The sequence below is a fragment of the Sceloporus occidentalis genome, unplaced genomic scaffold (assembly GCF_023333645.1).
Source record: "Sceloporus occidentalis isolate IW3139 unplaced genomic scaffold, rSceOcc1.0.p SCAF_13, whole genome shotgun sequence".
NCBI lineage: Eukaryota > Metazoa > Chordata > Lepidosauria > Squamata > Phrynosomatidae > Sceloporus > Sceloporus occidentalis.
The window spans coordinates 7,282,820-7,309,267 of record NW_028316993.1 but is presented as its reverse complement, the minus strand read 5'-3'; the positions used below and the strand labels follow the sequence as shown (position 1 = coordinate 7,309,267).

The following is a 26,448-nucleotide window of genomic DNA, read 5'->3' as shown; positions in this document are numbered from 1 at the left end:
AGATATATCTGTGGGCACAGGACACACACTTCCTTTGAGAAGCTTTCTGCATGAGAAGGGGGTGGATGGTTTTTGTTTGCATATGGTCCACTGGGTACATCCTAAATTGAGTAGATCCCTATCTTATTTTCTAGCTCTGTCCTTTGTGTGGCTCTTGTATGGAATATTGTCTGTTCAGTATACTTTTCCTGTGTGATTTCAGCCTAACCATATAGGAACATAGGAAAGAAGGTTTTGCTGAAACAGTCTAAAGTTCAATTAGGTTCAACCTTCAAGGGTCCAAAATGGCCAGCCAGACGCTTCTGGGAGGTGAGAAACCAGACAGAATGGTGTTGGTCATCCCTATATACTCACACTGTTACTTTGAGATATACTGCCCCTGAACATGGAAGTTCTGTTTAACTAGTACAGCCAATTTAGACTGACAGTCCATTCCTCTGTGGATTTTTCTTAATCCTTTTTTCAAGCCAGCCCTGCCAGTGTCCTTCACTCACCATTTCACTGTCCTGGACAATGGTGCAAAAACTGTATCTGCAGCCCCTTTGTGTTGCATGTGACATTGCACATGAAACACTGCTGTGCTCACGCTAGGCATGATCAAGCATGACGGTTGTGCGCTCTTGACCTGTGTTGAGCCATGCAGCATGCTATGTCCCTTGTAGCTTGGCATGGCATGACTGTGTGTATGTGTGCCAGAATTATGTTATCATTATTATTTTGTCTGTATGTCCATGTGGCATTTGGCACCTGGGTTTGCGCAGCATCGTCCTGGGTTTGTCATGCTGTATGCCCTTGTCTGCTGGGCATGAACAGTGTGGGCAAAGCCACACCTGCCCAACTCACCTGCTGCTCATTGTCTCGGTTTGCTGCTATTTGAATTTTTCCCAGCCAGCTCCCTCCCTCCTCTCCTCCGCCGCTCCCTCTTCTCCCCTCCTTCTCTCTCTCTCTCCGCCCTCCCTGCCGTCTGGATCCAGGCAAGTCTGATAAAGTTCCATTCCAGACAACAGCCGCATTGCGTTGCTACAGCATAGACAGCGGCCCAGGGAGAGAGAGAGAGAGAGAGAGAGACATACAGCCAGAGCAAGGCAGTGATGGGGAGACAGGAGAACAAGCGACAGAGCATCCATCAATATGCTCATCCCTGAATCAGAGGCGATGCCCAGGATGGAAGATGGCAACCCAAGAAGCTGGATGGCAATGAAGACCAGAGCAGGTTAACCTTTCCTCTGTGGTCGTGAGACCTTAGAGCTATCAGAGGGGAAATGGGCAGGGGAATAGGGAGGACCAGGATGGAGACAGAGGGAAGGTGGGTAGGGGGAGTGAAAGAAGCAGGTGATGGAGACCAAGGGGAGGAGAAAGGGATGGCAGATAGCAAGAAGGGGAAACAAGGAAGTGGTGGTTTAGCAGTCTTAGGAAGGATGGCAAGCAGGCTGTCAAAGGAGGAAGGGGATATGGACCTCTGGGTACAGAAAGCCTTTCACGCAAGTGCTGTTGCATAGTTTTGTTGTAAGGCTGGGAACTATTTCACACCTGGGGCTTTTGGGGTCATAGGAATGGGGAAGAAGTAGGACAGTGACCTAGTGTAGCACGTTTGATGAAGGAGAAATACATTTGGGTTGAGGGTTGCCAGTATCATCTCACTTTGTCATCTGACCAGAGGATCGCTGTGGAATGCCTCCTTTCCCCATTCTGTCCCTAGAGGCAAGGGGGAGTGAAGCTGGGCATGGAGAGCAGCCCTCTTTCGGTGGGGTTCAACAGTTGCCACTTGAGGCAACTCCATTCAAGAGTTCAGGGATTTGGATTGCTTTCCAAGGTACCCGCCTCAAGGATTTTATATTAGGGATTCTACCCAGCCACCCCTTCCTAATATAACCATGGGTCCATGCCTTCCATGGAATTAAGCCCATTCTCATTACTCTTTGGCTTTTTCCCAAAAGAAGGTGAAGACAGTCGTGTGCACCCATCAGAAGGATTTTGCAGCCACAAAGATGTGCATACACCCCAGGGACCACACCCACCCACGGGATTCCCATTCTTGCACACTCTACACGCATAAACCTCTTTTGGAAACATGAGGCGGTCCTTTTTCTTTGCCTTTAAAAAAATGCAGATAGACAGACACCACATAACAGTCTAGGAAGGATCCTCTAGGATTGGATAGAGGGAGAGGTTTGCGGAGGGGGGGGGACTGTGTGTCTGTTGAAAACAGAAAGACTGGGGAGATGGTTCCTCCAGTGTTTGTGACAGATCCATCTTGGGTTGTATGCAAGGATAATTCTGTGCTTGGCAAGTGATGTGCAGTGTGGCAAGTTGAAAGCTGTGAGATGTATGTGGTTAAGTTATGTATGCATGGAGAGGGGATATATCATACCACATGTGTGTGCCATTGTGCATGGGCAGGCAATGTGTACGGAAGGTCCTTTGAAAGAGAAGCACCGTGTTGGATAGAGGGACGTGTGCATGGAGAGGGCATTGTTTGTGAAGAGGATGGTGTAGTGCGTAGGTAGTGGAGTATGGCTTTTGTTTGGTATAAGTGCCAAGGTGAAGACATGAAAGGGATAACTGAGTAGCAAAACAGGCAGCACTTGTGTGTGTTGTGTGCAAAACCAGGAGTGTATGTGGAAGAGAGGTGGAAGGAGATGCTGTTGTGTATGTGTGATTGTGCAATTCTTAACTCTTCCCCTGGACCTAATATACTTGCATAACACAGAACCTAAGCAACTGTATGGACCGAGTAGTTTTACTATTTCTCTAAGGAGTGTATGGGGGTGGGTAGCGTGTTTGCCTCCAATACATCACACAGTGATGAAAGCTGTATGTGAGAGGGGCAAACACTATACATTCTATGGAAAAAGGTATGCCTGTAAGTAGATGGAGGCCTGGTGTTACCTGAAAATGGTTGCAAGAAGGATGATGATGGTGTGTGTGTGTGTTTGTAATGTCCTTTGTAGTCTGTTTGACGTCCTTTGTGGGAACTTGCTTATATATTTTTGTGTGCCTCCTTTTATATCTCATAACTATTGCTTGTGCAGTTTTGATTCAGCTCATCAATTCGTTCCTCAAGTGGCAACAAGAGACCCCACTGGCCAGGTAAGTGAGGAAGAGAGATGCACGGGCAGAAAGCACCTTTTGTGTTTGGGAAGAGTTGCTGCATTGGACTCTAGCCTCCTCCTGCCTCCTGCAGAGGCGTGACATGGTGGATCATGCTTTTCCACTCGGAGTTTACCCAGTTCCTTCCCACATGTCCATGGGTCTGCTCTCTATGGACGTCTTGCTACCCCTGAGGGCCGTTTCACACAATACCTCCATCCAGATGGCCACTTTCCTTCCCCACCTGCTTTGGCCTTGTGAGGCCAGCTAGCGCCTTTGCTCCACCAACAGAAGTGGCCACTTTCTCATGCCATCTCCAAACAATGTGGGCTTGTGATAGCTCATGGCAAACCAGTCAGACAGCCTGTCACAACCACGGACCTGCCAGAGAAAACAGAGCAGCTGCCATAAGCGCCATGTCTATGATGGCTCAGCCGTGAGGGTGCCAACGGTTCTCTGCCTTGGTGGGAATGGGCTGAAATTTGACTGGCGATCCCCATACACAGGGGACAGGTTTAACCGGAGCCTGCCTAGGAGTACACATTCCCTTGGTATGAAGATGATCCAAAGACAGAACTCACCAGAGGAGCCAGCCTTGACATCTGCTTTACCGTTCCCAGCCGCAGGGGGACAGACGCCATTTCTGTGTCCTCTCTGGCACATGCTGGAACATTCCAGAAATGTAGGCCCATCTCTTACCTTGCACGCAGAGGAGTCTCTCTGAAATCATAGTGGAAGCCCAGTCCCATAGCATAATAGTGCCATGAGCACAGTGCTGAAGGCTAAGATTGTTCCCCAATAAGCTCTTAGAAAAATGGTACCCTAGTATGTGTATTAAACACATCCCAGTTGCTTCTCTTTGCTGTGTTCGAAACTGACCCACTTTCCGCAAACTTCTCAATCGGCATTTCTCAAAATGGAGACCAAGACAAAGCACTTCTCTGAATGAAAAAGCTTCCTTTTAAAACGGCCTAAAAATGCCACCCACAGCCTTCTCACAACAACTCTTTCAATTAAGTGTTTTTGCCTAGCTTTCTTCCCTTCGTGACAGTTTTATAATACTTTTTAAAAATCTTTCTTAAACAGCTTTTACACTCCTTCATCAGCATTTTATGATTCCATTTCTTAAGGTTTTAAGGCTTTTGGACTAAACCTAACCCTTGACTTCACACTGTCCATTTGCAGGGTGGATCTATTATTATTATTATTATTATTATTATTATTATTATTATTTCACAATTGCATTCTGCTCAAGGTTAACCTTTTTGGTTGTCTCTAGGACAATGAAGATGTGTGTGAGAGAGAGGAGAGAAAGCCATCCCTGCACAAAAGGTAAGGCGAACTCCAAAAATGAAGGGGCTGCATCAGTCAGATAGCATCAAAGGTGAGAAATGGCAAAAGTAAAAATTGCATCAAGAGGTATGAGGTATCTACTACTACTACTACTGGTGGAGGTGGTAACTAGCAATGGACAAATTGCTCTTTGAGGTGTCTCAACTCAGCAAGTAGACTTTTACATCATGGTTCACCCAAATATTGAGCTCAGCCTTGACTAGTGGGAAGCAAGGACCAGGTAGTGCCCTCAGTTTTAAGTGGCACCTTGGACCTGATTGATTGGCACTTGGTACTTCTTTCCTCCTAATCTCAGATATTTACATCCGGTTTTAGATACTTGAGTGAGAACACTACATATGTTCAATAGCCTTTGTGCTCATTCTACTTCACAGGCTACCAATTTGGCATTAAAAATAAGGAGCCAACTTTAGGAGGAATAGGGCCATGAATTGAATATCTGGAAAGAGGCCTGGCAAACAAAGTTGCAGAGCCTTCTATTGGATCCTGACCTAGAATTATATAAAGATTAGGTTGAAAAGGTGTTTTGATTAATTCATAATTTTTAGGGAGAACAAACAGAAAGAAGAAAAAAGTAAATGGAAAAGCATTTGACTGATCTCTGCTGAACCTGGAGATGCTTTTTATTTTCCCCCAGATATTGCGATCACATCTCTGCTTTGGCAAAAGAAGGAAGATGTGACTGAGTCAAACTGGAATAGAATAATAAGGCCTCCTATGTGGAAGTAGATGGGAATCTGAAATACATTTTTTGCATATCGCAGAGAGATTGGAGAAATTACTTTTTTGGACTTCAGGTTTCAGAATATTTGGGCATCACGGCCATTGAGAGTTGTAATCCAAAAAAAGTAAAAGTTTCCAAGCTGAGCTCTAAGATGAATTTAGAACTGGACCTATGCTGGCTGTTTACATTCCTGTCTTGCTAATCTTCTGCTTCTTTGTCTCCCTTGTTATCTTTGTTGGTTTTTCTTTCCAGTTTAAGGAGTCCTGTGGGGGAACCATCTTTTTTCCTTTATCCCTCCCTTTTTACACAGACCCCCATTATCTTGTCTTCACTTTCCTGCTTCTCATTTCCTTCCTTTCAGGGCATCCTCTCTGTCCCTGAGACCCTTAACCTGTGAGGAAGCCCAGAGGTCACAGGTGAGGTTCTTGGGAACTGAGCGGGTAGCCACCCCTACGAATCCCCACATCACAAGTTACACCAAGACAAGGTAGAAGGCCTCACCAAGTGAACTTAACCTGATAAATGTCAAAGTGGCTTGTCTCTCCCAGTCATGAGAATGATGAAGATGGTATTGGCTTAAAGGAAAAGGGATTTGCTTTAATGCTGAGCAAGGATTGGGAAGCAACTGAATCACACATATCCCTAGTAGCACAGAAGATGAATGACTAGCACAGCATTTGCTCTGCATCGCATCTGATCTGTTCCCGGTGCAGCAGTGATCTCACAGAGTATAAGGAAAGGGAGATCCCATCTTCACCTTTCTGTGATATAAAATGATGCGCATGTTTAAAACTGAGTACCAGCTCAATAGAAGTTCTGCTCCTTTTCCGTCTCTAGCTCCGTCAGTGATATTGCTAAACCGTGGTATTTCTCGCCAAAGAAGCAAACCTACTTATGGTCTTCTTGCTTGCTACTCCATTCTTAGGTTTCTCCAATAACACTGAGGAGTGGGAGGAAAACAGAAGGAAAACAGCTTATGTAGGTGCATGTTTTACCTTGGTTTCCAACCGTTGACAGTTGGGGGAAAACTTGAGTAGTTCCTTGAAAATGCTAAAGCCTTCTTTTCCAGAGGTCCCCATATCTTTCTTTTCCCCCCAAAGGCTAGTTTCCAGAATCCCTTAAGGGAAAGATTCGATATTTGTACTATCAAACAGCCTTGTAACTGTCTCCATCACCCCCAAGAGAATAAAAAAATACAAGCATATATATTGATCCCTATCAACAAATAGTGCCAGCTATTTTGATTCCCAGCGTCAACAGATCTCTGTATAGTTAGTGGGTCTCATTCAAGATCAAGGCACCTTAAAGACTTTGCATTGCAACAAAGATTGTCCACAGTAATCCCCTTCCCATCATGTAGCCATTGTGAGAATTGCAGTCAAATTCAAGGGAATAGGAAAGCCTAAGGGCCAGCCATTCCTGCTACAGTTTGCTTTCACCCAAGTTTGGCTTTTGGGGGGAGGTTAATTGGAATCAACAAATGTTGCCTTGACACCCTTAACCAACACCCTTTGCTCTTTGGGGTCTAACTTGCAGTGAAATTTCCCATCTGAGATGCTGTCAAAAGCCACTTTTTAGGGGGCAGTACAGATGAAACCTCCATATCTCGAACTGGTCTTTTTAGCTCCACATTGCCTTTTCAGACTTACAAGAGTTTTCCAAGGATCTAATGTAGGTGTGTTTTCCAGCCACGTGATCCACGATCATTTGATTCAGACTCTTGATGTAGCTGGACTACAGCTCTCTTCAGGAGCAACTAGTATGTCTCTTCCAAATCCACAGTATTTTCACTACATAGCAGGGACCTTTTATGTTGGATACTCCTGTCCAAAGGAGCTTTGACTGCACTTGTATTGGTAAGGCTGCACCGATCTTAACACAGTGACAAGCAAAGCAGAACATATTGGGCTTAGAAGATAATAGCATAATAGCTACTTTGCTATGTGTCTTCAAGTAGTTTCTGACTCATGGCAACCCTACAGTGACCCTAAGATTTGTTTAGTGGTAGTTTGCTTTTGCCTTCTTTTGAGGCCGAGAGAGAGTGACATGCTAGCTCTCCAAGGAATTACTTTAGCTTATTCTGTCTATCCATAAATACCTTCAAGGCACCAGATCTCATCTGTGCGTGGAAGCGAAACAAGGTCCGCCCTGTTAGAACTTGGAAGGGAGACTGCCACAGAAGATCAGGTGCTGCAGCTATATCTCAGGGGAGGATCAAGGCAAACCATCTTGCCTGGGATAATCCCATGATTTACGTGGGATTGCCATACATTGACAAGTGTCTTGAAGGCACAGACACACACACACTTCACTTTAAAAAGCACATAGTTTGTCCAGAACATAAGGTCCCCATCAGGCCCCTTGTTCTTTCCTTTTCAACTCAATTGTTCCTTGGACAGTTTTCATCCTAACGGCAGTTGGTACCTCTGGCTCTAAGCTTAGGTTTCCATATGCAGCTCTGTGCATGCATGTTCAGTATGCATTGTCTTAACCAAATGGGGCCACTGGGGTAGAAATAGCAGGTAAACAGATCACATCCTGACTAAGATGGACTGGGACTTGCTGAAAACTGTGTCCAAATCTTTTTCAGGCTCGGTTTACAACTCTCAAAGGTAACCCTATAGCTTGACTCTGTCTTCTGTCTCATGCCCAGACTATGAGCGGCTTGGGGCAGAGGCTCTCTGTTTTGACTTTTGTATCACGGGATATAAAGGGGCTGCAAATAACTTTGAGGATGTCAGGCAACTCTGCTGTGAGATTAAATGTGAAAGGAACTTTCCGTCTACTTCCCCACCCAAGGGAGCAGGTTTGACTGGTGTCTCTGTGCCTTTAAAGCGAATGTGAGGGAGATGCCATCAAACAACTGATCCCCTCTATTTCAGCAGCACTGCAGTTCCATTATCCCCTATACACACATCCCCAAAGGAACGTGAACAGGATGCCTACATCCAACATCTGATGTTAATCTGATATAGCAACAACTTGTGATGCCATCCTTTTAACTAATTTAATGCAAAGATTAAATGCCAGAGTTTACATGTGTATATCTATTCCATTAAAAAAAATATTATCCAATCCTCTGTGACATTGTTTTTTATATAACCTGCCATATTCCATGGACTCTGGACAAGTAATGGAAGTATACCAGAAAACTAAAGGGAGTGTGAGTTAACAATGTTGGTGAATTCCTGCTCTGCTTCATTCTGGAGTAAGGAATGCTTATTAAAGTATATGGCAAAGGTAAAACATTTACTTGTAGTATGGGATCCATGTCAGGAGTATGAACAAGCTACAGCTCAAAGCCTCAAATTATTGGGGATGTGTGTGCTCTAAATATAAACAAGAACAAATTTTACAAAGTTGTTAGAATAACACACATCTGGGATAATCCTGCAAGCAATAGCAATAGCAATGGAAAGTACATTTCTATGCCACTTATCAGTGCACTTATGCACTCCCTAAGTGGTTTACAATGTGTAACCTAATTGCTCCTAACAAGCTGGGTACTCATTTTAGCGACCTATGAAAGGATGCCATGCTGAGTCAACCTTGAGCCCCTGGCTGGCATTGAACTCATAACCTTGTGGTTTGTGAGTGAGTGGCTGACGTACAGGCATTTAACCAGAGCACCACCAGGGCATCTTAAACAGGCATAGTTCAGAGTTTCAGCTTACTTTACTGAACTCTATAAGAGATATCTCCGCTCACAGTCATCTGGCCATAGAATCACAGCTGGAAGAAATCTCAAGGGCCATCCAGTCCAACCCCCAATGGGAGGATCAAGGCAATACATCAATGCCCCACTGACATTTTTGTAAGATAAAGAAGCTGGTGTACCTGCCCGCCACATGTAATATTATTAATAGATTAAAAACTCTTTTAATCATAATATATTTAATGCTTTTTAAGGGGGGTTGTAATTTTATGTACAATATTGTATATGGATGCTTTAGTTGGTAGCCGCTTTGATTGTCTTGCTACAGAAAAGCGGGATAGAAATAAAAGTTTTATTTATTATTATTTATTAGTGTGGCCGGTTCAATTATGCTGGAGAAAAAAATGAAAGGGGAAGCAGCCATGGGCACCTAATGGTTTGCCAATGGGCACAGGGTCAGCTCTTGTTGTGTGCCTTCGAAGTCATTTCCAACTTATGGGTGTCATAAGGTTTTTCATGGGGTTTTCTTGGCATGTTTCTTTGGGGGCGGGTTACCAGTGCCATCCTTTGAGGTTGAGAGTGTGAGACTTGTCTAAGGTCACCCAGAGGTTCCCTTGTCTTAGCAAAGATATGATCCCTGATGTCCAGAGTCATAGTCCAACACTCAAACCAATAACTATGACACCGCACTCTTTCTCTCTCTCTCTCATGTGTGTGTGTGTGTGTGTGTGTGTGTGTGTGTGTGTTAATAAAATATATATTTTAAACAGATTCAGACTATTTGCAGTATCGTAACCACACTTCAGTAACAGGATAAAACGCAACCCTAGAATTACCCTAGTCCTTTAAATTGACCTAGGTGCCCTCAGATGTTGTGAAACTACTTGCTTGGCACTATTCAGCTGAGGTAGAGGGGCACCATCTTCTTTATCTCAGGTAGTAAAATATGTTGAGCTTCCCTTGCATGCGTTTGGACAGTGCTTCTGCTGCAGAAAAGTCCCAGGAACACTTTCTTGTATGTGTTTTTACTATTCAAGACCAGCAGAGGGCAATGTCTGAATAGGAAACTCCATCTTAGGCGTGTCAAAGCCAGGAAGACCCAAGAACAATGGCAATGAATCTTGGAATTCAAGTTTGGTTTTCTTTCTTTCTCTTCCCTTCCCTTTCTGGTCCACAGATATTCGTCTCTCATTTTTCCAAAGCACTTATTAAAGCAAATGCACCCAAAGTGGATTACAGAAAGCAAAAGAGATGAACCCATCCCAATACCTGTTGCTCATGAAGCTCCAAATTACATAGAACTCATTGCAATGAAAATCCCAATCAGAATTTACAGATAAAACAGTGGGGTGATTTATTGCTGGGAAAAATGCATTTCCCCAGTACAAGAAGCATCATTTTTGTAAGGGAAGGGAAACACTTAGAGGCTCTGCAACAACTCCTGACTGCAAAGTTTTTTGTCTCGATTTCCAAAATGCAACAACTGTTCTCTGTGCATGCATGTGTGTGTGCATGAGAGAGAGAGAGAGAAATTGTGAGCAACTGTGTGTGTGTGTGTGTTGAATGCCTTCAAGTTGTTTCTGACTTATGGCGACCCTAAGCCAAACCTATCCTGGTGTCTTCTTGCCAGGATTTGTTCAGAGGAGGTTTGCCGTTGCCTTCCCCTGAGGCTGAGAGTGTATGACTTGCCCATGGTTGGTACTTAATGCATAACAGTGACATCACTAGAGACCATTCCTAGGTCTCAGATTTAGGCCCAGAAACCTCTGGACCTGAGTTGATCCTGAATTGGCCTAAGGTATGAGGGTACCAATTGAGATGGAGAGCAGAGGAAATGCAAAGTAGGAAGAAGCGGCTTTGTTTGGCTGATCAATATTTTCATTTATCCCTCTATCGATTATGCCATCATGGAAAAGAGAGAAGCTCCTGCTATTTCAGCACACATAAAAACACACCCCGGGTTTAAAGGATGTATTCCCCAGCTTCGAGCCGAGATGTCTGGTTGCCATGGAAACAGGCCTGGGATGTACAGGGCCCATCTCTTGCCTGGCTATATACATACAGCGGCACACAATGCCCACCCCACCTCACTTTCCCGCCTGTCATGATGCCAAGGAAATCCAGAGCTGCACAGACAGAAGGCACCCACCGCGGGGGATCTCTCATCTTCCCAGTGCGAATTGGTTTTCTCTCTTGGCTTCTTTGTTTCAGCAAAGCGATGCTTTCACCAATGTACCCCTCATACAGAGGGTAAATTTCAGGCACTGGCATCTCTACTGAAAATCTGAGCCAACCCAGGGGGCAAAGATATCTGACTGACTTGTGCAATAAATTCCCCACCCACCCTTTCTAACCCAGTTTTGCATCTCCGTGGTGGTGGTTGTGTGCCTTCAAGTCGTTTCCAAATTATGGCAACCCTGAGTCAAACCTATCAGGGAGTTTTCTTGGCATGTTTGCTCAGAGGGGTTTGCCGTTGCCATCCTCTGAGGGTGAGAGTGTGTGACTTGCCAAAGTTCATCCCATGGGTTTACATGGCAGAACCAGGATACAAAGGCCAGATGGGTAGACTAGATCCAGGAGACCACAAGGTCTCCAGAGTCCTAGTTCAGCACTCTAACCACTGCACCACACTGGCTGTCAAAGACATGGAAGACTTCTTGCTGAGTGCCTTGAAGTCATTTCCGACTTATGGCGACACTGAGGCAAAGCTATCATAGGGTTTTCTTGGCCAGATATATTCAGAGGAGGTTTGCCACTGCCATCCTCTAAGGCTGAGAAAGTGTAACTTGCCCAAAGTCTCTCAGTGGGTTTACATGGCCAAGGTGGGATTCAAACCCTGTTCTCCAGAGTGCAACACTTAAACCACTACACCATGCTGTCTCCCATCCGTTGAATCAAACATTGAGCAGAACGGAGACTGCAGTCAAGAAATCAGAACAAGACTAGGAATGGGAAAGGGCAGCCATGAAAGAGGTAGGTAAGATCCTAAGTGCAAAGATATACAACTGAACACTAAAATTAGGATTGTCCAGGCCATTGTACTCCCCCATCACCATGTACGAATGTGAGACCTAGGCAATAAAGAAAGTGCATAGGAAGAACATCAACTCATTTGAGATGTGGTGCTGGAGAAGAGTGCTGAGGATACCATGGATGGCCACCATGGATGGCCAAGAAGACATATAAATGGGTTCTAGAACACATCAAGCCTGAACTCTCCCTGGAAGCCAGGATGATTAAACTGAGACTGTCATACTTTAGCCACATCATGAGAAGGCATGAATCATTAGAAAAGACAATGATTCTGGAAAGTGGAGGACAGTAAAAAGAGATGAAGACCAAAGACCAGATGGTTAGACTAGATCTGGGAGGCCACAAGCCTGAAGAGTCAGGACCTGAGCAAAGAGATTGAAAATAGGGGGTCTTGGGGATGTCTTATCCACAGGTTTAGCATCAGCCAAGGTTGACTAGAGGGCAGTAAACAATAGCAAGAAGCCAGCATGTAAGCTGGTGAGGTGTGCCCACAAGTGAGTAACCAACAGCCAGAAATGTACATTGACCTCTGGCTATCAAACCCATTAAAGAGCTATTTAGCCAAATGAATGCCTAGAGGAGGTATGGGGAAGTTCAGGCCCTCCTGTAGTCATAATCTGACCCTCTGGGCTTAGAAACACCAGCCTCTTCATGATACCATTGTTTGCAGTTTCTCAATTCTTGTAAAGGTTCTTTATGCCTCCCAAACTGAAATGTCTCTCAGACTTTGGCTGTAAAGAGTTTAAAGATCAAATATACTGATATCACTAGGAAAGTAGTGAAGACATTTGGAAGAAGGCTGTGTCAAAATGCTTTTTTGCTTTTGATTCAGTTATTCCAAAACCTTCTCCTCTGCCGCACTTTCTTGCTGATATTTCTCGGTACCAGAGCCCTGACATCATAATCTAGAACTCTCTTATAACCTCTGCAACGGGTTCTTTTCTCAGATGTGGCTCTCCTCCAGCAAGAAGACTTCTTTCTGGACACCCAGCCATGCCTATAAGATATCCTTTGCTCCTCTGGTTGGCTTCCCCAGTAGCGGCTTGCCTCTACTGCTTCTCCAATGGTGCCCAGCGCCTTCGTGTGTGCCAGTATTTTCTGGGCCATCAGAGCAAGGAGCATGAAGCTTGCCTGAAGGCGTTGATGGTGGCCTTTGAACCTTACCTTGCAACCAAAGTGGGTGAGTGCCATCCCACTCGGTAGTGAACCAAGTAAGAAGGGAAGGTTCTCTTCAGATGTACCCTTGATGTCCATACGTTATAACTCAGGGCCCAGAATTGGAGATATTGTGGCTGGTTGCCATCGGAGATGGGATTAAACGGCTGCCAGGCTCTCATCCTCCTGGAAGATGACTATGGTCCAAAACACAGGCAGTTAAAGTGGTCTCAAACTGGATTATATCTGCAGTGTGTTTTAGACCTATGTCTCATTCACACTCCATGATTATTGGACTTTCATGCAACTTTGCATGGCTCCATCTTGTAGAATCTTAGTATTTGAAGTATCTGGAGTATCTAGAATATTCTGCCCGAGAGTGTTAGTGTCCCATCATACTACAAATACCAGCATTCCACAGGATCCAGCCATTTCAGTTAAAGTGGTATTAAAGTACAATCGGCCCTCCGTCTCCATGCATTCAGCCAAGCATGGTTCAAAAATATTCACCAAAAAGGGGGGGAAAGCATTTCAAAAAGCAAACCATGATTTTGCTGATTTATTTAAGAGACACCTTTGTATAGAATGGGTCTTGAGCATCCACAGATTTTCATATCCATGGGTGGTCCTGGAACCAAACCACACCAGATACCAAGGGTTCACTGTACTATAATTATGACATGTGGAAGAGATCACAGTTTCCCCAAGTTAAGGAAAGTGGAGAATTAGACTGGGATGAAAAAACTACAGACTGGAGAGTCAAAGGAGGATGCTGAACTGTCTCCAATTCTAGCTATTGCCTAGATTGATAGCCATACGGATGAGTGGTTGCATGCAAAAGAAATATTCTTACAGTTAAAAGGTTCCATGTGAGCCAGTGTGGTCTAGCGTTGGATGTTTTGCATATTTTTAATTTCCATCTTTTTAAGGTGTAAGCCACCTTGAGTCTTGGGAGAAAGATAGGATTTAAATAAATACATACATGTTGTGTTGTGCCTTTCAAGTCATTTCTGACTTAAGGTGACCCTAAGGGGAACCTAGCCCAGGATTTTCTTGGCAAGATTGCTTCAGATGAGATCTGCCTTGGCCAAGGTCAGATGTGTGTTTCCATGGCCGAGTGAGGATTCAAAGCCTGGTCTCTAGAGTCGTAGTCCAATGCTCAAACCACTTTACCACACTGGTTCTCATAAATAACAGTGTAAATAAATAATTACAATAAGCCCCAGCCCTTTTGATCCAAAGCTCTGTCTCCCCATTCCCAGGTCAGTATGGCCCCTTTGCATTCATGGTCCTCTCCTCCCATGTGGATCCTTTGTCGGAAAGGAATAAAGCACACTGACACCCATTTCTTTTTCTTTGTTCTTTGCAAGACATGGCTGAAATCGCAAAGCTGAAGGACACGTTCAACAGGATCCTCTTTTTCATGGAAGAGAAAGGCATGGCCAACGGTGAGTGCATGTGAGACTTTGCAGAGCTCCATATGCTCAAATGGAGGGATATCCCACCTTATCCAGAGGACTCAGGTCAGGTGAGAGGAGGCGTTGCAAGACAGAGATGCTCAGACTTCAAATGTGTAGGGTTTGCTTTGTGGATTTCCTGTTTTTAACTGGAAATGTAGAGCAGGAATGAACAACTGTTAGGGACTAGGGGGCTGCCTTAGCCTCCCAGGGGACATAGGAGAGCTGCACATGACTACTACTTCTACATTCCCTCTCCCCACACATCCCCTGCACCTAGCATGCATCAGAGGCTAGGAACATAGTTATCTTGGTTGGCAATAGTCAGTCAGACTAAGTGCAGGAGTCATGCAGAACTCCAGATGTTGTTAGACTGCAATTCCCAGCAGTCCTAGCCAATATAGTCAATGATGTAAAATGCTAAGAGGTGCAGTTCAGTTTTGCAAACCATTTTGAACTTTTGGAAGGCTGGACGATTCCCACCTCAGTGTAGACCTAAGGGCCCTCTGCCTTTGGCACAAAGCTGTGTGCATTCATACCAAAAGAAATAAAACCAACAAAACCTTCATCTCTTTCTTTCCACAGTACCTTATCGCGTGGGCATCCAAGAGGCTACAGAAAAGATCAAGGACGAGGTGAAGCAACTCAAAAGAGGTAAAGTCAGGTTACTGGAATCATTGGACTATTGGACAGAACCAACAATATTCTCCTTTTGTGTTCCCAGTCACTGCTTGGTTGCTCCATCTTACTCTTCTCTTAGACTACAGCAGTGCCCTCTACCTTGGGCTGCCCTTGAAAATGTATTATTATTATTATTATTATTATTATTATTATTATTATTATGCTTTATTTATATAGCGCTGTAGATTTACATAGCGCTGGACATACAATCAGTAAAATAGATAAAAAATAATAATAAACGTGCCCATGGCGTACATGACCCAGAAGCTTCAGCAAGGCTGCTAACTGGCACACCACATAGAAACCTCACAGCACCAGTTTCAAAGGAACTGCACCGGATGCCAATATGCTTCAGATCTGGCTTCCAGGTGCTGGTGATAACCTTTAAAGTCCTATATGGCTTGGGATCTGATAGTTTCGCTGTGGCCTCAGCCTGCAGTGTGGCTGCTGGCCATGAGAGCTAAACTGGCCATGATTGCCTGGATGCCACTGCATATGAGTTGCTCCAGGGTAATATCATTACAAGTGAAGGAAGTTTTCACACCCATGCTGCAGATTTCACAGCAACATCCCAGTGACTACGCTGCAGAACAAAATGTGTGATCATGCCTTTCATGAGGTAGGCTGATATCACCTCCTTCATGGCAAGGACAGTGATCAGGACTTGGAAAAGTTACTTCTTTGAATTACAACCCTATGACTTTCCCAACCAATCAAAGGAAGCTCTGATGCTGAGGCAGATGAAAGCTTGTCCCTGTAATGTAGTGGTGGCAGTCGCAATGAAAGAGTTGAGAACCTCAGGCAACAAAGCCTTGGCTCTGAGCAGGTTGCTGAATAAGTGAGCCCTAGCTTGTGTGTGTGTGTGTTTAAGTAAACATGTAAACTACTATGAAAGCTTTCCCACCTATATTCTAATTCATTCAGTAAATACAATTTAACTGTATCTCCTTCTTTACAGCTCGAGCCTGCATCCCTCCATGTGGTAAGTCCAAAGTTCTTCTGTTTCTTTAAAATCCAACACTACCCCATTTTTGTCAGTGTCCTCCAGTGCTCCCAGTCTGCATCCCCACCTCCTTCCTCTCTGGCTTCTAAATCTAGTATTCCTTTTCTTGCTCCTCACAGGGTTCCAGCAAGAGGCCCGTTACTATTCGTGCTCATCTTGTAGTTTCGAGGATTGCCAGCTGCCTGTCGATTGCCCAAGTATGTTCTCTTTGGTTCTTCCCGTGATTTTCTGACTTGGTTAAGGTGACACAGGCCCCATACAGACAGGCCAAAATAAAGCTGCTTCGGGTCACTTTGAAGGTATGCTGTTTAAATGATGCATGCGTCCAAAGAGTCCAGAAGCTGTGCCAAAGCCACGATCCAGGCCTAAGGACTGGAGTGTGGCTTTGGTGAGACTTCTGGACTCTTAGGATGCATGCATCATTTAATCAACATACCTTCAAAGTGACCCGAAGCAGCTTTTTTTTGACCTGTCTGTATGGGGCCTTAGATTTTATGATGATGGCAGGAAATAAAGTCTTGTGTCCAAACCAACATTTTGCAAATGAAAACGGGAACGCATAAAAGGCCAAGCAACATCAGTGTGTCCTCAAGATGGCACAAGTTATTAATACAAAAACGAAGAGATGTTGCAGCAGTTTGCCTTTTCTTCACCACTGGGAAGGGCAAAAGTTTGTCCTCTCTTTTCCTGCCTTTGTGTTAATTGAGTGCAAAATATCATAAAAGATGGTGCACAGAGTGCATCATAAAAGATGGTTCACAGAGCACATGTTTTATATGTAGAAGGATCTCCCTCCATGGGATATCCATGTAGGGCTGTGAATCAAGAAACCTTGGAGAACTGCTGCCAGGTGTGTAGCTGCCAGGCAAGGGGTTGTTGTTGTTGTTGTTGTTGTTGTTATATTTGTATCCTGCTCTTTTCTCAGGAATGTTATTTAGGCGATTAGTGATATTCTGCTAAATCAAACTAATTTGATATCCTTCCCTTATCCTCTCTCCATTATTACTATAACCCACAGTGCAGGATATTCATAAAAAAGAAGGAGATATAACTCTACTCAGCTGTGAGGTTCAGTTCCAGGTTCCCGCAGAGAGGACCATCCGGTGGAAATTTGCCAAGGATGTAAGTGTGCGTTCAAAGTAGCTTGTGAACAAAACTCCTGGTTGAAGCCCTGGGTTTCTGGCTCTACTCTGGGGTTTTTAATTTATTTATTCTCTTCTGCATTTGCATTGCTGATGGCGAGAACCATGCATAAGCTGAGGAAAGGGAATACCTCCATGCAAGCATCAGTAAAGGTCTATACACCCCTGAATCATCCCACTAACATTACTTAACTGGTGGATTCTGGTGGATCTATGATTTGATGGACAAGATTTAACAGATGCTACCCAAGAGGTTCTTCTGACATTTGTGCAGCCACATTCTAGTCCACACGACAGTGATTTTATTCCCTTTGGAAAGAAAGAACGTTTCCCCAGCCACTGTGTATGACTATTTGAATGGTGGGAACATGCAATTTCCCTGTTTTGTTCTTGTTGGTTGCACATGGGCACATGAACGTGTGTGATAGCGGTCCGAATTCTGTGCCGCTAGTGAGCTCTTATGAACTAATTGTCTGCAAAATTCCTAGAAAGCTTGTCTTCATAATTTTTCAAGTGCAGAAATAGAAAGGTCTGCAATATATAGTAAATGCATTGGATAGCCCTACTATAGAAGAATGTTGCTTGATCTCTCCCTCTGGCGGCAAAAATAGGAAGTGAATTTAACTAGTCTGACAAATTATGGGTGCACTTACACTGTAGAAATAATACAGTTTGACACCACTTTAGACGCCATAACTCCATGCTATGGAATCATGGGATTTGTAGTTTTACAAGGTCTTTAGCATTCTCTGCCAAAGGATGCTGGTGGTTCACAAAACTGCAAACCCCAAGATTATGTAGAATGGAGCCATGGCAGTTAAAGTGGTTTCAAACTGCATTATTTCTACAGTGTAGATGCACCCTATATCTGTCTTGGTACCTCCTTGCTCTGTTGTTTGCCTGGCTCCATTTTACCATCTCTGGTTCTTCTTCTCTAAGCATCAATGCCAGCTTGTCTACATTGGTTATATAAGAAAAGGCATTATCTTCCCAAATAAGTTATAACTAAAGTAGAAATTGAAAATATGGTTGCATAAATGTTATTCCCATTAACATTACTAATACCAACTTCAGAAAAATCACACTCTTTCAGCTTCAAAGGAAGGCAATGACTAACCTCCTCTGAACTAATCTTGCCAAGAAAAAATGTACAATCATTTGTTTTAATAATTTATGGACCTAAATCCTATTTTATTTTTTATTAAACATTTATTTAGTACAATTGGAATATACATTTAAACATATCATACATAACCATACATAACATATTTAACATACATAAAACACAAATATATAAACAAGTAAGCTTACATAAGCTTCCTATATGTCCTTCTCAGCTGTTAATTCCTGTTTTTCCTATCTAAAATGGATTCGTTTTAGCACTGCTTCAACATAATTTCATCAAATCGTCTCATTTCCCTTTTCTTTACCTGAATATTTCTTTTTAATTTCCTGATTAATCTCTCAAACCCAGCTGTATCCTGACACTTAACCGCAAATCCTATTTTAATCCCCCCCAAAACTAGAGCCATTGACCTCAGTTCTGCAGCAATGCATTCAATAGGTCTACTCTTTTTGGAACTAGCCAACAGATTCCAGCCCTAATATGAACATCTCCTTGCAGTCAGCATCACCCCACCAATATTCCCTTTGTCCTTTTGTCCAGGTCATCTCTAACACTGAGATGTTGTCTCATACCCCCTTCACCTTCCACCTCTCCATCTGCAGATCAGAACCCGGGATCTTTACCTCTTCCAAGACCTAAGCTTTGGGCTCAGCCCAACGCTCATCATCCGACCCACCTTGGGATCTCATCATGGGACATTTATCTGCCAGATTGCTGAAGGTGATGATGTGCTCCTCAGAAAATACTTCTACCTCAATGGTGAGGATGCACCACTTGGTTTAGTTCGGACAAGTTGGGACATAGTATGTGAAAGAATTATTATTGGAGAGGGAGATACAGCAGTGTCCTAGAGGGAGATTAGATTAAATTACATTAGAATTGTCATGTTCGAAGGAGGAAGACCATCATGATCTCTATTCTACCAAAGGGCCCTACAATAAAATGTTGCGGTGTGGAATACTATTAACTCCCACATCAGTGGAAGTGGTGAATCAGCTCTGGGTTTTACTCTGAATTTAAAGGAGCTATCCAAGAAGCAGAACCTATATTGGGATAGGGATTTATTCACATATTTATTTGATTTATATCCTCCTTTTCTCCCAAATGAGACTCAAAATGGCAATTAAAATAGGACAGCTATGACAATATGGAGGACAAACATTTTAAAAGCCTTAAACCAGTGGTTCTCAACCTTCCTAACGCCGTGACCTTTTAATACAATTCCTCATGTTGTGGTGACCCCTCGGATAGAGGAGCGTTATCTCGGTTCTAGATAAATGTTCCATGATACCTCCAAAGTGACCCGAATCAGCTTTATTTTGGCCTGTCTGTTCGGACCCTATGTTTCTATTAATGCAGGCTAAAATAGCATTCACCTTCTTTGCTGCATCACCACACTGCTGGCTAATGCTCAATTTATGATCAACAATAATCCCAAGGTGCTTTTGTCATGCAGGACTGCTGAGCTATGTATCTCTCATGCTATGTATGCATTTGGTTTTTGTGGCCTAAATGTAGAATTTTGCATTTGCGTCTGTTGCATTTCATATTTAGGAATAGAGGGCAAATGGCCATGGACTGTTCTTACCAGGATAAAAAGGACGGCCCAAATAGACAACAGGGGTACCTAATCACATTTTGGAGTAAGTGAGGAAATGAGAGCCGGTTGGTGGTAGCGTTAAACATTTTGGACTGCAATGTCCAGTATCCTTAGCTGGCTTGACCACTATCGCAAAGTTCTGGAAGCAGTCCGCATTATTACTGTCTAAACTAAGGGTCTGCAAAATGGTTAAGTTCAGACTGTAAAATTGCCATGAGTGCAAAGGCCAAGTGGGTTTGGACACTGTCCCTTCTGTCTCGCAGTGACAGAGAAAAGACTCGGGCTTGAGAAGAAACTGCAGGAGATGTTCAAAGCCATCCTGAACCCGGCACCGGAGGCAGAGCAGGATTTGGTGGAGAAAAAGAGATTTTCCCTGCAAGAAGCACTCTCTGGTCCAGACTACCTGAGTAAAAAGAATGTCATCCTCATCATCATAGGGATAGCCCTGAGCTCCATGCTCTTGACCATGTTGGTACTGTGAGTACTTCCAATGCTTTCTTCTGACAGCAAAGGATGGAGTCCTTTGGAGACCTATTACTCTGATGTTGCTTGGCCACACATGTCCCAGTTTTCATTTGTGAAATGGATCTGGTTGGAGGAAAGGACGATTATTGGAATGAGACTTGGGAGATTCAAATTTCTGTCCCCACTGAACCATGAAACTTAGTGGGAAGCTGTGGGCCAGTTACTATCTCTTGCTGTTCACCTGACCTCCTTTGCAGGGCTGTTGTTATTGTAAGGATAAAGTAAGGACATAGAGTCGGAAAGCAATTTACTAACACCATAAACTCCTTAGATTGAAGGCTTTATAGAAGTGAATGCATGATAGAAGCTAATGAATAAAAAATAATCATTCCAAAACCAAAATATTCATTTTGTCCCATTTTCTGTGCCCTCCTGCTCCTTTTGCCTCGTTGTACAAATATGAGAAGTAGTGCATTGCATTTTGCTTGTTTCCAAGAGTTATCATTCAATTGTACAGCAAAGGCTTTGGAGATAGGGGGCAAATTTAGGGTTCACGTCTCCGAATCCCCAAGAATGTCCAGAAGACATTTGGAAAGCAATTGCCAGGAAGGATACATAGTCTTGAGCTAGTAGACTGCAGACAGAAGGGCCTGAGTTGTAATATATCTTGGAAATGTCACTTTTTCTTTAACTACACCTCCCAGAATCCCCCCAAGCAGCAGGATTCTGGGAGGTGTCATTCAAAAAAGAAATTGTTTTAAAGTTTTTTGTGGGTCTTTTTAACTTGCAGAAGCCTGTTTTATGTCAAGTTGCTCCTCTAGACTCTTCTAGAACATGGTTACATAGCCTGAAAAACCCACAAAAACAACTATGGATGCCGGCCACGAAAGCCTTCAACTTCAGCTTGTTCCAAACTTTAGACAACAAAGACCCTATACAGACAGCCAAAATAAAGCTGCTTCAGGTCACTTTAGTATGGTGTTTCAATGATGCATGTGTCCTCAGAGTTTGGAAGCGTGGCTTTGGTGCAGCTTCTGGACTGTTGGACGCATGTATCATTTAAACAGCATACCTCCAAAGTCACTCGAAGCAGCTTTATTTTGGCCTGTCTGTATCAGGCCAACGTTTGACGTTCCTTTACCCTGTCCGAAAATAGCCAACATTTTCCTCTAGATTTTGCTTTATTTAATGCACACACAAACAAATAAAGTTGCCTATCTTTATTTGAAGACACTCGGATGCATATTAGCAAAGAAGGACCCCACATTCCCACTAATAACCATTAGCCATTTTATTATACATTGGGGGGGAAATGTCTCTGGGACATAAGAACTTACTGAATATTTGTTATTGGGGTGCTTTTTAAAAAATCTTAGCCGATGGAAAAATGTTGGTGTTTAAAAAAATCTCCTATGAGTTTTTTTGGGGGAAATAAAACTGAACAAAGGAAGAAAACTGAAATGTCTCTTTTTACTTTCTTTTCTTGTTTTTAACATCACAGGCATTTTTTGATTTGTGTCAGGACATTTTTCTTATTGTGACTTGCCCTGGTATCTCTAGTTTGGGGGATAAAAGCATATGGTTAAAAGGATTTGGTTAATCTGAGCACTTTTCTTCCCCTAAGTAAATCCATTCAAGTTAATGACTGGAGTCTCAGTTACTAAAGAATAAGGAACTGAAGACTTTTATCCTGGAACAACTAGTTCAGATTAATCTAGTAATCACCTCTTCCTAAACAGCTCAATCCTATATGCTGATTTATTCAGATGCAAACCTCCCATTGAGACTGCCCTTCATCTATGAAAGGAACATAACAATGCAGCCTTGATAAGATTAACTCATCTGCTAAGGGTTGCAAACCAGTCTTGTGTTTACTTATGCAAAAACTGACTCCTCTGGAATGAATGTAATGGCTGTGAAAGTAACTTAACTATTCTCTCTCTTGCTATCTCTTCCACTGTTTCTTGCCTCCTTAGGACAATTTATCACTGGGCCACAGACATTTGATCCTGAGTTGAGAGGAACTTCATGGAACCACTTGCCTCTCCTTTTTTCTTTCCCCCCATCCTGCCTTGGTAAAGAAATGTCTTTATGCACAATGCACTGAAATCATTTTTATTGCTGTTATTTGTTGATTTTGACACATGGCTGACTTTGACATCCAGTTGACTTCGACATATGTTGTTGTGGCTACTATGGTTATCGTTATTATTATTTGTGTCCTGCTCTTTTTGCAAAACTGGGACCCAGAATGGCTCAGAATATTAAAAGAATGCAATTAAAACATGCAAAACTGATGCATTTAAAATACATAGAACTAAAGTATTACAATATTAAAATAGATTCATGTGAGACCTCCAAGATCCCCGGTCATCAACTGCTCTGCTTAGGTCTTGCAAACTTGCTATGGCTTCCATGACTAAATAAATCCATCTACAGAGCAGTCTTCCTCTTTTCCTATTGCTTTCCACTTTGCAAGTTGTATACTTTCAGGTCATTTCTGACTTGTGGCAACCCTAAAGTGATCCTATCTTGGCAAGATTCGTTCAAAGGTGTTTGGACATTGCTGCCCTCTGAGGCTGAGAGAGCATGACTTGCTCAAATGGCCATGCAGGGATTTGAACGCTTAGCTAGCAGCATCCTAATTCAACACTCAGACAACTACATCATGCTGGCTCTCATGCCTTCCACTTTACCAAGCATCATTATCTTTTCTAAAGAGTCGTGCCATCTCATGAAATGTTAAAATATGTCAGCTTGGTTTTTATTAGGAGGCAGTATAGTATAGTGGTGCGAATGTTGGTTTACAACTCTGGAGACTAGGGTTCAATTCCCCGCTTGGCCAAGAAACCCATTTTGGGTAACTCACATACTCTCAGCCTCAGAGGAAGGCCATGGCAAATCTCCTCTGAACAAACCTTGCCAAGAAAACCCCATGATAGGTTCACCTTAGGGTCTCCATAAGCCGGAAAATGACCTGAAGGCACACAACAACAACAGGCCTGCTTTCACAACCATACACAGAATGATGCCATTTAAAAAAAAGATCTCAGACATATCCCATGCCATAATTGTGAGAAGGCAATGTGGTCTGTCCTTTTCTCTTTAAATAACTGGGTGGATGCAGAGTTAAGCTTTACAATGAGACAAAGTGAGGCAGGCCCCTTAAGTGGCTGTTAATGGGAGGCATAGAATAGGTATAGAGTTGGATGTGCCATGTGCAGGCTTTGGAAAAGTTGCTTGTGGGTCAACAACTCCCATAATCCCCAGCTGACAAGGCCAGTAGCTTTTTAAAAATTCAAGCCAATGAAAAGAACATGTTGGAATTAAAAATAATATTTCATAGTATCTTTGGAACAAAATGGATCAAAGGAAGAAAACTGAAATGCCAGTGGCCTTGCTGGCTGGGGATTATGGGAGTTGTCATCCAAAAAGCAGCTTTTGTAAGCCCTAGCCATGTGGCCTCTTCTGTGTCTCTCTACCTCCTACCCTTCTTGCCCCCAGATTCAGTGGAAAATTCAGGCTTGAAGTAAGACTCAACTGTTTATGATTGAGGCTGTATTTCCAATGCAGAATTAATGCAATCTGACACTGCTTTAACTGTCATTGCTCAATGCTATGCAATTCTGGGATTTGTAGCATTGTGAGATGTTTAGCATTCTCTGCCAGAGAGCTCTGGTGCCACAAGAAACTACAAATCCCAGGACTCCATAGGACAGAGCCATGTCCTATGTCTCAGGCATCATCATATTTGGGGATTTTGTTTTAGGATGTTTGCCCTGGGTGAATAAGGTGGCTTGTAAAAAGCCCCAAAGAACTGAAAAAGAAGAAGGGAATCTCAAGAGACAATCCTGATCTGGGTGAGAGAGTGGCTTCAGGCAGCAGATTCTGGGAGGCAGCTACAAGAATCTGAAAGAGATTGCTGAGTATGTTGCCTGATGCCTTTGGATGCAATGAAAGACACTGAGACATTGTCAGTGGTATGTTTAGCATAAGAAATGTGAAATGATTAGCATTTGGCCCTTCACCTCAGGCAGCAAAATGTCTTGGGTTAGCCCTGTTTCTCAAAACAAAAGAATTATTGTAGAGGCAGGAGGAATGCATGAGCCAATGTGGTGCAATACTTTGAGTGTTAATCCAAGACCTCAGGTGGTTTGGGTTCAAATCCCCACTCAGCCATGGAAATTCTCTGGGCAATCTTGGTTAAGTCACACTTTCTCAGCCTCAGAGGAAGACAGCAAACAGCATCTGACAAAATCTTCAGGAAAGCTCTAGGACAGGGTTACCATATGCCAGAGTTGACTTGTGAAGGCACATAACAAAAACTGCAAGGGGAATCCAGAAAAGATATTGTGTTGGCCATATATATCAAAGTACAATAACATTAAAAATCCACAAAAGAAGCAATACCTTTACTGGGCCAACCAAAATGACACCAACATTGTCATTCCCAATGTGAAGCCGAAGGCTTTCATGGCCGGCATCCATGGTTTTTTTGTGGGTTTTGGGGGCTATGTGGAAATGCAGGAAAGAAATAACATTTATTATTATTATCATCTTTTTCCTTTTCTTCTTCTTCATCATCATCTCTAGATCCATTTTGGAAGAGATCCCTAAGTGGTCCTTAGAAGACACAAGATGTTTTTGTTATGCAAGGACTACACAACCTGTGTCTTTCTTTTTCCATTTCACACATGCATGTTATGAGTTTTCAATAAAAAGTTTGCAAAAACATGTTGAACTGCTCTTCTTTTTTTCTTTTCTTTGCAGGGTAGGAAAATATCCCTGTTCTTCCAATGTTATTTCTACCTGTCCCAAAAAAAAACCTATGTTGTTTTTATCAACCTTTTTATTTGCGTGCAAATATTTATGTACTACTTGCATGCAAAATATCGAAGTGGTGTACAACAATAGAATTTACAACACACACTTTGCAGAACACAACATAGAGATTCTTTTTGAAGTCTGGAGTAGAGATGCCCAGCTGGATTTAAAACAGAAGAATTGCTCAAATAAATATGTTTTGAATTTGCAGTGGATATTAAAGCAAATCGGAAGATGTCAAATCGGTCAAACCCCAACCAATGAGTATATCTACTCTTGAACAAAGCTTAGAGAAGTTCCTTTTTTGCTAAACCCGCCCAGTCCAAGCCAGCAAGGCCATGTTAGCTGGAAAAGGCTGGGAATTATAATCCCAAAAAGGAACTTTTCCAAGCTCTGTTCTTAAGGAGGTTAGCATCATGCTCCCCAACCACTTGCACCCAAAGTGACCAGAGTGTTTTTAAGGTCAAGCTGTGCGAGAGACTGCCATCTTAAACGCCATGTTTTAAATTACATATTTGCAATGTGGAATTTGACCGATGGTCAAAATGGTTGGATCTTGTTGCTTAAGGACTATCGCACCAAAGCTGGAAGGAGAAGCATCCATCATCCATCATTCACTAATCTGAAGGTCTTACTGCTTTTGGTATGCATGGCTGTGTATTTTATAGATGCCGACTTCACGAAAACATATTTTTGGTCATCTTACATTAATGTATATGCCTAGTCCACATTCACATTCTATATACTACCTTTTAAAAAAAGGCCATGTTTTTATTTTATATATATATATATATATATATATATATATAGATAGATAGATATAGATATAGAGATATCCAATGTTTTTTAAGTACCACTGTGTATTTTAACGTGTAGTAGCGTGCGTGAATACATGCGTGAATACATTTTGCACAGTGGGGAACTAAATGTTTCAGCGTTGATTTACATAGAAGAGACGGAGGGTTTTTTTGTGTGTTAACAAAGCAAACAAGGAAATTGGTAACAAGAGAAATACTGTAGTAAGGGGAGAATAATTCTAATAATAGTAAGGCAAGAATAATTCATAATATTATGTCAATAGTATGGTTAGCAAGTCTGAAGAGGAAAAGGTCCATACATCCATGCAAGCACTTTTGATAA

General features: G+C 42.8%; 1 protein-coding gene across 1 annotated transcript; it reads left to right on the top strand.

The window, feature by feature from the left end:
- Positions 1-284: 284 nt before the first annotated feature.
- LOC149304779 (sperm acrosome membrane-associated protein 6-like) lies at positions 285-25,162 on the top strand. Its single transcript, XM_089479119.1, has 13 exons — positions 285-309; positions 3,033-3,090; positions 5,529-5,654; positions 12,803-13,035; positions 14,381-14,458; positions 15,053-15,121; positions 16,107-16,130; positions 16,271-16,348; positions 17,170-17,273; positions 19,022-19,178; positions 20,283-20,496; positions 22,461-22,559; positions 25,078-25,162. Exons 1-12 carry the CDS (start codon positions 285-287, stop codon positions 22,489-22,491), a joined length of 1,197 nt encoding a protein of 398 aa, XP_089335245.1. The 3' UTR covers positions 22,492-22,559; positions 25,078-25,162.
- The last annotated feature ends 1,286 nt before the right edge of the window (positions 25,163-26,448 follow it).